This window comes from Sinocyclocheilus grahami, unplaced genomic scaffold (genome assembly GCF_001515645.1).
Source record: "Sinocyclocheilus grahami isolate Dianchi unplaced genomic scaffold, SAMN03320097.WGS_v1.1 scaffold219.1, whole genome shotgun sequence".
NCBI classification, from domain to species: Eukaryota; Metazoa; Chordata; class Actinopteri; order Cypriniformes; family Cyprinidae; genus Sinocyclocheilus; species Sinocyclocheilus grahami.
In genome coordinates this window covers 2,048,772-2,063,904 of record NW_015505398.1, presented here as the reverse complement: position 1 = coordinate 2,063,904, position 15,133 = coordinate 2,048,772, and the positions used below count along the sequence as shown (strand labels likewise).

The 15,133-nt window shown below is 35.6% G+C and overlaps 1 protein-coding gene across 1 annotated transcript in view; it reads right to left on the bottom strand.

Moving 5' to 3' along the window:
• The window catches only part of LOC107596505 (rho GTPase-activating protein 6-like), a 36,104-nt gene that overhangs the window by 3,326 nt on the left and 17,645 nt on the right, over positions 1-15,133 (bottom strand). Inside the window, exons 2-4 of the mRNA XM_016287251.1 lie at positions 11,205-11,361; positions 7,450-7,518; positions 1,029-1,309 (exon numbers count right to left, since the gene is read on the bottom strand). Coding sequence (XP_016142737.1) covers positions 1,029-1,309; positions 7,450-7,518; positions 11,205-11,361 — 507 coding nt within the window. The remainder of the gene's footprint in view (positions 1-1,028; positions 1,310-7,449; positions 7,519-11,204; positions 11,362-15,133) is intronic.

Here is a 15,133-nt window from a genome sequence, read left to right as displayed (position 1 = left end):
TACAGAAGACAATAGTGTCATTATTCAGCTTAATTAAGTTCAATGTTGATTCAGTTCTGTTCAGTGACAGTGTTGCAAAGTTAATAAATTCTGTGTAAAAAGTTTTTGCAGAAACAGACGTTTTGGTTTTGATCATATGCTAGTAATAATCTTTGCTAAACATTAATCTTTTTAAAGCCTGCATGATCAGAAAATGATACAATATAAATTAATTGATCGGTCGTTTTAATGACATTTTTAATTTTAGTATTATAATTTAAATGAATTAGAATTGTATATTTTATTTATTTTAATTTTAATTAAAATTCTTGAAAGTAAATTTGTACATTATAACTTCTTAGCTACCATTTTATATCCATTTAAAATATACAATTTTTACCAGTATATATGTCTATTTTACAAAAAACAAGGAATAACTGATTTTTTGACTCCATACTCCATACAGCATTTCTGTCTCTTTTTTTGTATTTCTGAATCAAGTTTATTCCTGACAGAGTAAATAAGATCAGTTCAGTGAATTATCTCCTTTTGCCTTTTTTTGTTGTTGTTGCTCAAATTGGTTTAGAAGCCTCAGCCAGGAGTTTATCTGTGCGATGTACCATATCAGCACTTGACTGTGGGGAATTCTTTGAATGAAATGATGCCAGGTTAGTGATAGCAATGAGTTTTTATTGGCTCTGATTTATATTTGCGTGGATAGTGCCCTCTTCTTTTGTTTGCTCACGTATGAGATGTCAGCAACGATCTCTCAAAGCAATAGCCCACACTTAACTGTGTTGTCATGTATAGCTGTCAGGCCTAACGTTATGCATGTGATGTTATGTGTAATGAATTGCAGATGTTTTTTGGGTTAGAAGTTCAACATGACCTGGGTTCTGTGTTTTAATAATCAGCTCCTGATTACTAGATCAAAAGACCAAAATTATCTTAAATATACATACCACAGCTTTCAGAAGAAAGTACTTTGTGATGAGGATGTTGGCATTTTTAAAGATAATATGGCAGTTTTAAAGATAATATGCGCTTACCCGTCTGTGTGTGCGTGAGGTGTTGTCCATGAACGCTGATGAGGGAGGTTTGCTGTGGGCCTCCAGTGCTGGTGAGGAGGCAGCATCAGGTGATAAGGCTGTATTGCCCAGCGGCCGGTTTGCATTGTGCTGCCATTTCTCGGCACGGAAGTGAAGAACACTGGCCTCCAGGTCCAGACAGTCCCGTCGGCTCTCTTTCAGGGCATCCTGCCGTTGCTTGTATGCCCGGTCGTTTGCGATGACCTGGGCAAGCGGGTTACCGAATGCTTTGGGCGCAGACTCTGTGGAAGAATCCAAACAGTTAGCAAACAAATGACCTTGACAGTAGGCTTATGGACTATTTAATTCATTTTAATTATATAGATAGATTTTGATATTTAGTGCCCATAGTTTCCAAAGCTTATATGTCACATACAGTGCGTCAACTTTTAAAATTAGTTTTTAGACTAGTTTTACACTACATTTCAGGAAGGGAGTGTGTGAAACATGTCAAACATTCTTTATTTCAGTAAAAAGTGACTCTGCATATCATATCAAATGTCATCACAAAAACCTCAAACTCGTTATCAGCCCACAAGTCCTATCCTATCCTATTTTTAGGTCAGTTTTGAGCTTTTGCATCCTAACTTAACTTCTTTCAGACTAGTGAAAAAGAAAAACACTCAAAATACACATTTTATTGTTTGTTATATTTTACTTTATCTATTTGCGTATGTATATTTAAATTTCAATACATATCTTTAAAAGCGTTTTTTTTTTCTCCTGCACTTACAGAAATCTCTATTTCAATAACACTTACATATACTAAACTTCCCAGTTTTATTATAAAATTTGTACTAACAATTGCCTAAATGTACTGTAATTAATCAACTGGGAAAGTATAGTGATATCTATTTTGTTTTTACCCTATTCACCTGTAATATGAAGAGACTTGGGGCCAGATTTTTCAAAACAGGGCAAATTAGCGATAGAAGAGAGAATACAGGTTGAGAGTGAGTAAATAATGACAGAATTTTCATTTTTACGTGAACTGTTCTTTTTAAGTGAATATTTGATTGTCTGCTGTGGCTTGTTTTTGTTTTTTAGATTGTAAATTATACTGCACTTCTAAGACCTATGGGCCACAAATCACGATGTCAATTTTTACATGACTTGAAAGTGTCCTATAGAGACTATAATGTTTCAGACATATCTTCAGCCTCCTGCACTTACAGAAATCTCTATTTCAATAACACTTACATATACTAAACTTCCCGGTTTTATTATAAAATTTGTACTAACAATTGCCTAAATGTACTGTAATTAATCAACTGGGAAAGTATAGTGATATCTATTTTGTTTTTACCCTATTCACCTGTAATATGAAGAGACTTGGGGCCAGATTTTTCAAAACAGGGCAAATTAGCGATAGAAGAGAGAATACAGGTTGAGAGTGAGTAAATAATGACAGAATTTTCATTTTTACGTGAACTGTTCTTTTTAAGTGAATATTTGATTGTCTGCTGTGGCTTGTTTTTGTTTTTTAGATTGTAAATGATACTGCACTTCTAAGACCTATGGGCAACAAATCACGATGTCAATTTTTACATGACTTGAAAGTGTCCTATAGAGACTATAATGTTTCAGACATATCTTCAGCTTTAATATGATCAGTATCTCAGTGCACTCTTCCTGTGCTGTTCAGTAAGTGATCTCATGTGTAGCTTCTGTTTGCTTTTCTCATGCAAAGGAGGAAAACACCTTTATCTGCCCACAGGGATTAAATCTAGAGAGCTCTGTTCAACATATGGCACATCAACACACTGCTTAACCTTATATGGAGATGTAAATAAATAAATATATACATACAGTGCTGTGAAAAGGTTTTTGCCCCCTTCCTGTTTTTTTTTGTCACACTTAAAAGATTCAGATCATCAAACAAATTTTAATATTATAACACAAGTAAATACAAAACAGTTTTTAAATGATGATTTCATTTATTAAGTGAAAAAAGCTGTCCAAACCTATCTGGCCCTACATGAAAAATGTATTGTCTCCTTCTGTTAAATCATGAAAGAACTGATTAAGCACAATATTTTAGAAAGCTGAGTTAAATTTCACTAGCCACACACAGGCCTGATTACTGCCAGACCTGTTGAATCAAGAAATCACTTCAATAGAACCTGTCTGACAAAGAGAAGCATGCTTAAAGAGCAACACATCATGCCGCGATCTAAAGAAATTCAAGAACAGATAAGAAACAATGTGGGAGAGTTCCAAGGCAAAAGCCATTTCTGACCAAAAAGAACCCAAAGGCTCGTCTCACATTTGCCAAAAAAACATCTTGATTATCCCCAAGACTTTTGGGCAAATATTCTGTGGACTGATGCAACAAAAGTTGAACTTTTTGGAAGGTGTGTGTCCCGTTACATCTGGCGTAAAACCAACACAGCATTTCATAAAAAGAACATCATATCAACAGTCAAACATGGTGGTGGTAGTGTGATGGTCTGGGGCTGCTTTGCAGCTTCAGGACCTGGATGACTTGCCATAATTGATGGAACCATGAATTCTGCACTCTATCAGAAAACCCTGAAGGAGAATGTTCAGCTGTCAGTTTGTGACATCAAGCTCAAGCACACTTGGGCTATGCAGCAAAAAAATGATCCCAAACACACCAGCAAGTCCACCTCTGAGTAGCTCAAGTAAAACAAAATTAAGGTTTTGGAGTGGCCAAGTCAAAGTCCGTACTTAAATCCGATTGAGATGCTGTGGTATGACCTTAAACAGTCCATTCATGCTCAAAAACCCTCCAATGTGGCTGAATTAAAACAATTCTGCAAAGAAGAGTGGGCCAAAATTCCTCCACAGCAATGTGAAAGACTCATTGGCCAGTTATCGCAAATGCTTGATTGCAGTTGTTGCTGCAAAGGGTGGCAAAACCAGTTATTAGATTTAGGGGGCAATTACTTTTTCATGTAGTGCCAGGCAGGTTTGGACAGCTTTTTTCCCTTCAAATACTGCATTTTGTATTAACTCGGGTTATCTTTGTGCATTATTAAAATTTGTTTGATGATCTGAACCATTCAAGTGTGACAAATATGCACACAAAAAAAACCCCGGGAAGGGGGCAAAAACTTTTTCACATCACTATACATACAACAAAAATAAATAAATACATTAAAAAACAAAAGTACCAAAAATATATATAAACAACTGTTACAAGTTTGCCTCTCTTGTGTATAAGTAAGCCTCTTAGAGGGTTTACTTAACAGTTTACTTAATTAAATGATTTCAGAACTAGCTTAATTAAAACACGAGATGTATTAGCACCTTAAAAAACTCTTCTACTGGATCTTACATGCTTTACATCAAAGAAAGCTTTGTTTAACATATTCTTCTAAAGCAGCTTAAATGTAACTGAACTACTATTTATGTAGATGGGGAGGAACAAAGACATGATGTATACGTAAAACGCACACTTTTAAATAGCATCTTTATCACCCTAACAGGACTACAGTGAGGTTACGTCTAATCTGTTTTGGCTGTCAAAGCAACACAAAAGCAAAGCAGTCTTGTCATCCTCTCTCTCCTTCCCCTCCTCACAATCCCTTTTCTCCTATCTCTGCCCCAGGGCTTAACGGTCTAGTGGCGGGTCAGGTTAGTCTGGTCCCCTAGCTGCTAGTCCTCCGATAAGCTGGATGGATATGGGGATTGAGTCCTCTTTAAATAAATTCCTCCCTCTACCCTATCACCATCCACCCCTGCAGTCCTTCATTCAGCCCTCCCCGCCTGCTACCTCGAGCTGACGCACATGCTGGAAACAAGTGGCAGACTGTGGTTGCAGGTGGCAGGTGTTTGGCCGAGCTCCAGGAACATGGCCAAACAAATCCAACTGACTCAGGAATCAGTGCTGCTTTAGCTCCGGCAACTTTCGGAGCCGCTCTGAGATCAGTCTGAGCTCTTAGAGCAAAGTTAAATACTGATTCAGCACTAATGAGTTTATTATTATTTAAATGACTGTGTACAACACCCTATTTGGTTTCACTTTATTTTGATGGTCCCTTTAACACATTCTGATGACGATAAGTAACGTTGAACCTACATATCTACTAACTCTCATTAGAGTGTTAGTAGAGTGTTAGTAGAGGGGTAGGGTTAGGGTTAGAATAAGCTGACATGTACTTGTAAAGTTACTTCTAATCAGTAGAATGTATGTTGGGATGCCATCACAATAAGAGTTAGCAGATATTAATCAGACAGTACTTATACTCTAATGAGAGTTTGTTGACATGTAGGTGCAAAGTTACTTATTGTCGACAGAATGCTCAAAAGGGACTATCAAAATAAAGTGTCCAATATTATAGTGTTCTCAATATATACTACTGAGCAAAAGTTTGAGGTCAGTAGATTTCTGTCAGGACCACTATCGTCAAAGATGATTGACAATTAGCATACAGTTTGGATTGGCGGTATGGTTCTGTTCTGGGCAAGAACTCCCTGCGCCTCCATGCAGCCTAGCATGGATGAGAGCAGGGAGAGCAGCAATAACCCCCCCAGAGTAAACAGAACAGAATTAACATAAATATATTGCAGATATTGTTAAAGTTCAATCATTTTATGTACACATTTTAGAATTAGTCTGATTCAAGGAGAATCAGAAGGCTGAATCCCGACTGACAGAGGAGGAGTTGGGGATGGAGGAGGATAATTAACTATTCAGCAATATGAAAACTGCTGATAATACTGAGGGACTTTATATATGAATGCTTAGATAGGTGTCGTATTCCCATAGGTTGATGGGGATCAGCTGAAGGTCAGCTGATGCGAGCTTGACTAACATGACCTGCCAGAACTAACGCTACGCTTGATTTTTATTATTATTATTTATTTGTAGAAAGAAATTGCTACTTTTATTCAGTAAGGATGCATTAAATTGATTAAAAGTAAGAGTAAAGTATTTTTGGAATTTATATGCATCAAAGAATCCTGAAAAAATGCATCATGGTTTCCTCAAAAAAATTAAGCATTGTTTTCAACATTGATAATAATAAGAAATGTGCATATTATAATCTGCATATTGGAATGATTTCTGTAGGATCGTGATGCTGAAAATTCAGCTTTGCCATCACAGGAATAATTAGCATTTTTAAAATAGATTTAAATAGATTTTAAATTGTACTTTCACAATATTACTGTTTTACTATATTTTTGTTTGAATAAATACAGCCTTTGTAAGCATAAGACTTCTTTCAAAAACAATAAGAAATTGTACCATCCCTAAACTTTTGAACGGTGTAGTTACATCAAAAATAAATGTGTAAATAAAACCCTAAAATACAGTTAAATCAATACAACGCTTAAGTCGTTGCTGAGTATCCTCTTACAAACTGGTTCTACTGTTTACACATTATATAGTGTGAAGGAATGGTTTCAGAATTGTTTAGATTGTATCAGTATGCGAGTCATAGCTAGTACTTTAGCCTCTAAAATTATCCTACAAAAAGATCAAAACAAAGATGAATACACAATACATAGAAAACATGCATTCACAGGGATGCACAGATTGCAAAGAAGCAAAGCTACATGGGATGTAAAATTGTCTTGCGTCTTAAAGACTTAAAGCTTTATGTCTTAAAGGCCTATGGGAGATTTAAAAGAACAGTGGCACACCAAGCAGCCCTGGCAACCAGAGTCAGAGGATCCACTGAGCGAACAGCCATTTATAAGTCTCTATTCTCTGTTCACCACTGTCCGCCACCATCACCAAAGAATGGCGATTAGTAGTACAGTAGTAATGGTTTAACAATGTCATGAAGACAGAGTTACATAAGTTGACAAATATATAAGTGGACATCTGGATGAAATTTGAAATGCAGTTTCATTATCATTTGTGTGTAGTTTAAAATCATCTAAAAGAGATTAGTTGAAGATCTGACATTTAAGTATATATGTCTTGTTGGTTGTTTGTTAAACAAAGATTACAAGACTGCATGAGCTCAGGAATGCTGCCTGACAAACACAGGGCATTTAAAGACAATCCAATTTATCGCTCTCAACCCATTTTACTTCCATAATGTGACATTATTTAAAAGTAAAACGGGATTTTCAACAAAAAATTGAAGGGTGGAATTGGAACTTGATTTGATCTATCTTGAGAAGTGACAATTATGTAGAATGGAGCCAGGCTAGTTTACTAATGCAGTACCATAGCTACATGGCTGATAGTGGACCTTGGCAAAAATGGAAAGGTACTTCAGAGGAAGATCAAGTTATTCATTTAATTTCATTAAAAAATGTTTACAAAGACAACTATGTTTTTTTGAAAATTTAATTTTGTGAAGCTTTACTATGTTTAAACTATTGCCTTTCTATAGTCATTTACACACAGGTTGCATGAGATCTAATGATATGTGAAAAATGAAATAAAAACATCCCTTACCTCGCTCTTTCTTTTCTTTTGAGAAGGAGTCAAACTTTCTCCGTAGTGATTTCCTCCTCTTACGAATCTCTGGAGGAAAAAAAACAGGATTATGGTTGCTTTTGTGTATAGATCTATAAAATACATACATATATATACAAACCCAATTCCAAAAAAGTTGGGACACTAATGACACAAAATATAAATTCTAAAAATGTCACTAAATTTAACTATGCACCACCATTCAAAAGTTTGGGGTTGCGGAAGTTGAACTGATATGTTTTCATGTTCGCATTCTGGTTTTTATATTGTAAAAAAAAAGTTTGGGGTTGGTAAGGTTTTTTTTTTTTTAAAAGCCCCTTGTGCCCACCAAAGCAAGTCAAATAGTGATACTGTCAACTGTTATTACAATTTAAAATTAGTGTTTTCTATTTGTAATATTTTTAAGATGTAAATTATTTCTGAGGGCAAATCTAAATTTTTCACTGAAGTCAGTGTCATATAATCCATCAGAAATCATTCTAGTATGCTGATTTAATGCTCAAGAAACATTTATTATTATTATTATCATTGTTGAAAACTGCTGTGCTGCTTAATATTTTTTGTGGAAACCATGATGCAGGATTCTTTGATGAACAGGACGTTCAATGTACAGCATTTATTTTAAATAGATTTTTGTAACATTTTAAATGTTTTCACTGTAACTTCTCATATAAAAGTATTTATTTCTTAAAAAAAATAACTCAAACTTTTAAACAGTATTGTATAAAAATATAAATATAATGCTTACAACATATAACACAAACACCTAAACAGATGCATGTAATAACGAGACTTCCTTTCCCCCCCCAAAAAACTGTTCCGTTTAGATGACTGATAATGAAGTGAAACCTCTTGAGCACCAAGCATGGGCACAGAGCTGGCAAAGCAAGCACTATATAAAACCTATATTAGTGAAAGCTGTGAGTAAGACAAAATTAGAAGCAGAAGCATTTCCTACACAGATAAACAGCCACAATTATCCCATAACACAAACACCTAAACAGATGCATGTAATAACGAGACTTCCTTTCCCCCCAAAAAAACTGTTCCGTTTAGATGGCTGATAATGAAGTGAAACCTCTTGAGCACCAAGCATGGGCACAGAGCTGGCAAATCAAGCACTATATAAAACCTATATTAGTGAAAGCTGTGAGTAAGACAAAATTAGAAGCAGAAGCATTTCCTACACAGATAAACAGCCACAATTATCCTCGATTGTTGATATAGAAAAAGAGTATTCTTTCCAAATTTGGAGCTGAAAATAAGGATAGCTAAAGTAAAACACCTTTTGTCTGTGTGTTTTCATAACTCTGATGTACTCTGTCTATACGGCCCTCAGGAGAACAGTAAAAATGTGATGAATAGCTGATCCCATTACTATAGGTTAAAAATTCCCCCACAGTGCTGCAGCATTTTAAACTCAAACCAATAGACGTGTTTACACTCAAACCTCTTCCAGTCTGTAAATGCTGATAAGTTGGTTCCATTTTGTTATGCCTTCAACTTACAGATATACTTTTACTCATTTGAATCAGAAGAGGTCTGAGTTATTGAGCTGAAGGGAAAAGGTTTAAAAGATGCTCCTTTGAGATGTCCAGAGAGATAGAGAAAACCAAATTAATTGTAGCACATGCAGAGGGGCTTTAGGTGGGGTCATATTCCCATGACTGCAGGAAATGAGAGTTTGTTTCTATGGCAACTGTCCCCAACCCTCCCCACACGCCAAGACATCATGGGCTAAAGCCCCCATCAGCTCCCATCAGAGAGAGGATGATTAGGGGAATGAACAGAGAGCATGCTGAGATATTAGCCTGATTCAGGATAAATAATCTCTTCGGGCCAAAGCAGAGATTGAAAACAAAGTAAAGGAGCCACTTTTAGAAAGCAAGAGACTAAAACAAAACAAGGACAACAAAACAACAGCTCCAGGCTGCATACAGCCAAAGTTTACAAAGATTAGGAATCACAATATTACAGACAAAATGCAGAAAGTTTACAGTATAATTAACTTTCAGTTAACCACAAACAAACCAGAAAATAACCAAAGCCAAACAGAGAGGCCAGTCACTCACGACACCCCAAAAAATAGCTGCCAAACACGTTGATGACAATTCCAAGAGGAGCGGCTGAGTAAACCACCAGGCTCAATATGACAGATTTCTCCTTTGGGAGGAAAATGTTCCGTAAATATTCCCATAAATTGTGGTGGCTGCTTCCACATGGGTCAGCTAAAGTGCCGGCTGAGGTCTTCTCACAGATGACCGGTTGAAAACTCCACTATAGAGAACAGAGGATGACCTTCTCTGATCTGACCATGTGGAGCTGCTTGTACGTGCTGGGAATACCACTTCCCATAAAACAATGTGGTTTTCCATGGTGGGACATAAGGGGACTCTCACATGATAACAAAATCCCATCTCACATTATCAAATAATAAACAGGGATGGTTCTGTTAATTAATAGGCCTAATGTTCATTTAATATTGAATGTGAACTCTCCAACAAACTGATTTAGCTTCATGACCTAATGGCTACTCAACAGTACCAAATGCACACACCAAATATCAAAATGTATTATGAAATGTATAAGTCCCATGAGCTGCAAAGGCTCAACAATATTACGAATGACAAATTTATAATTGCATAAACGTCAGCAGAAGGCAAACAAACGCATGGAACAAATACTGGGCTAAGTTGTACTGTCTTATATTTCACACAGTTTTGTTCTTGAACTTCAGAAATTAGGACATGTCACGCAATCCTAATTTGGCAGCTTCCAACAAGTGGCAGATTAATTTGTTTTAAAATACCTTGACTGGCGTCAACAAAAGATGTGTATACAATAGAGAGATAAGTCTATTTATAGCAAGATAATATAGTTGATTACATTTTATTCATTGGATTCAGAGCTGTTTTTTCCCTTGCTGTCTATGGCGAAGTGACCTGAAACCTATTTGGGTCATGACCCCAACACTGGTGTGCAACAATTCAGATGTTCTGTTGGTACGGCACTGCTGTACTCCAGCTTACAAATTTCACTTTCACCTCTCAGAAGTCTTATCTGCTAGATTTACTATCGGAAATCCCTCAGAAATACCTCTGAATTGACTGCGATGTGATATTTGCATGGATTTCTTGGGAATTCGATAAGCATCTGTCTGAAATAATCATATCTAGACTGTGACAAGCTATGATTATTATATGTGACCCTGGACCACAAAACCAGTCATAAGGGTCAATTTCTCGAAATTGAGATTAATACATAATCTGAAAGCTGAATAAATAAACTTTCCATTGATGTATGATTTGTTAGAATATGACAATATTTGGCCGAGATACAACTATTTGAAAATCTGGAATCTGAGGGTGCAAAAAAATCTAAATATTGAGAAAATCGCCTTTAAAGTTGTCCAAATGAAGTTCTTAGCTATTATTAATCAGAAATTAAGTTTTGATAAATTTACGGTAGGAAATTTACAAAATATCTTCATGGAACATGATCTTTACTTAATATCCTAATGATTTTTGGCATAAAAGAAAAATTTATAATTTTGACCCATACAATGTTTTTTTGGCTATCGCTAAAAATATACCCCAGCGACTTAAGACTGGTTTTGTGGTCCAGGGTCACATATGTAAAACGATTTATCACTTGGTACTTAAATCTATGCACTACTTCTGTCATGCATGATTACCAGACATCACAAAACAAGCTATTTCAACAAGGAAGTGTACCTCTAGGGATGCTGATCTTAAAGTCTAGGTCTCTTCTTTCCAAGTGGTAAAGGGCCACCTCCTGCAGACGTGCTCTTTCCAGCTCTGAGAGGCTTTGGATGGAAACCGGCTGAAGCTTCACGCTCTGCCCCAGCATGGTGGCCCACATATGGTCGCCCTGAGAAAGAGAAAGACAGAAAAAGAAAGCAGAAGTGAAATGGTGAACGCATTACTTTCAGACTCAGCAGGCCTTTTTGCAGAGTTTGGTTGTGGACCAGCTCGAGCACACCTGGTTATGATTTTAAAGGGAAGCTGATTCATGTGTGTTTGATCAGAGTTGGAATTCTGCAGCAAGGAGCAGGATTTACCCTGCTGAAATTGACATACTGCAGTTAAAGTGCTTTGCACACCCCTTACAAACCGACCATCAAATATTGTGCAGCAAAAGCTGGGGTTAAAAGGTGTGAAATCACTCCCAACAGTCCTTAAGAGAGATTTTTAGACATTCATAGTTTTAGATATTTATCCCTAATAGGAACACGTCTGGATAAACATGCCCTAAAAGGCCTGTATGGCTTACTAAAAACACAAAAGCCTAAAGGTCTAAGTACTTAAAACATGCTATATGAGAAAAACACTATTTGAGCTTCTAAGTTTAATTTGGATTCAAGGACGGCTACTTTTAGACTTGGCAGCAGCACTGTATTGGGTAAACATACAATAGCTAGTGGATATTTTTTGACCTAATGTAATTCCTCTGACAGCATACATCCTGTGAGTAGTCATATGTGTTGGCACATCTGATGTGATGACAACGAGAAGAGCCGAAAGCCAAAACAGTTACTGAAAGGAAATTTGCTGCCGATCAACCTCAATGCTTATTTGAATACTGCTAGAATAACAAATCAGAATATAATGTCTTGTCCTCTTTAACGGCAAGTTATCATCCTGAAAATTTACATATCCAATGGTATAGTTCAACCAAAAATGAAAATTATGTCTTTAATTTCTCACTCTCATATCGTTTAAAACCCCTTAGACCTTCGTTCATCTTCTGAACACAAATGACGAAATCCGAGAGCTTTCTGACCCTGCACATTCAAGGCCCAGAAAGACAGTAAGGACATCATTAAAACAGTCCATGAGACATCAGTGGTTCAACCGTAATTTTATGAAGCTACGAGAATACTTTTGTGCGCAAAGGAAACAAAAACAACAACTTTATTCAACAATTTCTTCTCTTCCCTGTCAGAATTTGATGTGCATTCACGACAATACCACAACGCATGTGTGTGCGTTCCTCTCTTTGCAAACAAGCTGCAGTTTTTGGATCTTGAACGTGATAGTTGCGTTGCTGTTTATGGAGGGTCAGAAAGCTCTTGGATTTCATCAAAAATATCTTAATTTGTTTTCCAAAGATGAAGGAAAGTCTTACGGGTTTGAAACAATATGAGGGTGAGTAATTAATGACAGAATTATTACTTTAAATTGAGTTGTTAGAATCAAAACCTTGAAACTATGTCTCCAAAAGCAATAAGGAAGTGAGCGAACTTACATGAGGGCATTTAGCCTGATTCTGTGGTTATAAAGCCCCAGCCTTTCACTGTTTAAACAAATGTGTGAGTTGTCATCTTACTAGGGTTTAATTGAAAGCAGGAGTGTGTCTGTAATCTGTTTCCTTGTGTCCACATGGGAGGTCACTTTCCACTCAAGTTGTGGTCACGCAAGTTGCCAACCAGTGCCAAATAAAGGATAGAGGTCACAGGTTGTGCTCTGTTTATTTGGCTGAAAATGGAGATTAGTGAAAACAACATGAGATCCATCAAACACCTTGTTGATACCAGTATTTCAAATGTATGTAGAAACTGGTATTACTGAGAGCATCTCTTTATGCTATGCATTCTGAACTATCATTGTAAACTTTTTTTATTATGGAACTGTAAACATCCCTTATCTTTTGCAGGATCGTTGAGATATAAGATTTAAGTGATGTACTTACAAGAAAAACTAATCATAAAAACTAATGTGGCTGAGCAACATGTTCATTGGTCTCATGCGATTTCAGGGTGGGAGGATGAGAAAGGCCTCAGGGCAATGCAAGCCACAAAGTCCTTTTCCTATTCCCCTCCTCCCTAACTCTGTTTCATATACCCTTCTCTTTCTCACATACACAGTCCCTTCTTTTAAAACAAAAAAGTGAAGGTCAGGAATGAAGAGAAGAGCAAAACACAAACACATGTAGCATTACGCCATACTTCAAAGCCCACTGAAACCCAAACCACCATCATTCATCAGGAGTATTGTGCTCATTTACAGGACACAACGGCTTTTGTGAATAAATGCTGATTTGCTGCTCAAGAAATATTTCAATGTTAAAAAGAATAAGTTGTGCTGCTTAAAATGTTTGTGGAAACTGTGATACTTTTTTTTTTAATTTTGAAGAATAGAATGTTTAAAACAACAGTATTTAGGCTATTCAACAGAGAAATCTTTTGTAATCTTTTGTCTTTACTGTCACTTTTTTATGCATTCTTTGATCCATCCTTTCTGAAAACAATATTTTAATTAGGGCTGTCAGACAATTACAAATTTTAATCTAATAAATTACATGATGTGTCGATTAATTAATCTAATTAATCGCAAATTAAATTTGGCTGTGAAATTACTCACAAAAGATCATTTAAAGCCAATATTATGTTAAATAAGAAAGTATCAAGTAGACATTAAAAATAGTAGCTCTAGAAAGAAATTATTTATTTGATTCAACATAAAACTTATTACACATAATTGTTTAGGCTACAATGGCCTAACATAAACTATGGAAGATAATTTGAGAAACATCTCAGTATTTTCCATTCATACAATGAAAGTCCAAAACAGCTTAGTTACTTATAGTCTTCTTTTTTTAATGAAATTATACTCTAAAGATGATGTACAGGTCTAGGGCGGGACCAGTGCCTTAACTGTGTTAAAATATTATTTTTCATAACTAATTAATTAAGTTAACATGTTAACTGACAGCCCTAATTTTAATTTAATTTGAAAAATGTGTTTGTTTCTATTAAAACTAGTGCTGTCAAACGATTAATCGCGATTAATCGCATCCAAAATAAAAGTTTTTGTTTACTTATATGTCTGTTATACGTATGCAATGGCCTAACATAAACTATGGAAGATAATTTGAGAAACATCTCAGTATTTTCCATTCATACAATGAAAGTCCAAAACAGCTTAGTTACTTATAGTCTTCTTTTTTTAATGAAATTATACTCTAAAGATGATGTACAGGTCTAGGGCGGGACCAGTGCCTTAACTGTGTTAAAATATTATTTTTCATAACTAATTAATTAAGTTAACATGTTAACTGACAGCCCTAATTTTAATTTAATTTGAAAAATGTGTTTGTTTCTATTAAAACTAGTGCTGTCAAACGATTAATCGCGATTAATCGCATCCAAAATAAAAGTTTTTGTTTACTTATATGTCTGTTATACGTATGTGTACTGTGTTTATTTATTATGTAGATATAAATGCACACACATACAGTATATATATATTGAAAATATTTACATGTATTCATATATTTATATTATTATATTTTATATTATATATAAATATATTTAATATATAAACATAGCATATTTTTCTTAAATATATACATGCATGTGTGTGTATTTATATATACATAATAAATGTACACAGTACACATATATTATGTAAACAAAAACTTTTATTTTGGATGCGATTAATCGTGATTAATCATTTGACAGCACTAATTAAAACACAAAATGATTCTCAAATCATGCTGGATATCAGGTCTTGCATAAACCTGTGGCACTCGTGTCAGTTTAAGTGCCAGGAGTGTCATGCACCAGTTTGTTTTGAAGGGGTACCTGTGGCAGTTCTGACTCACTTGCTCTAGGCGAGGCATGACTTAACCCTAACACTAT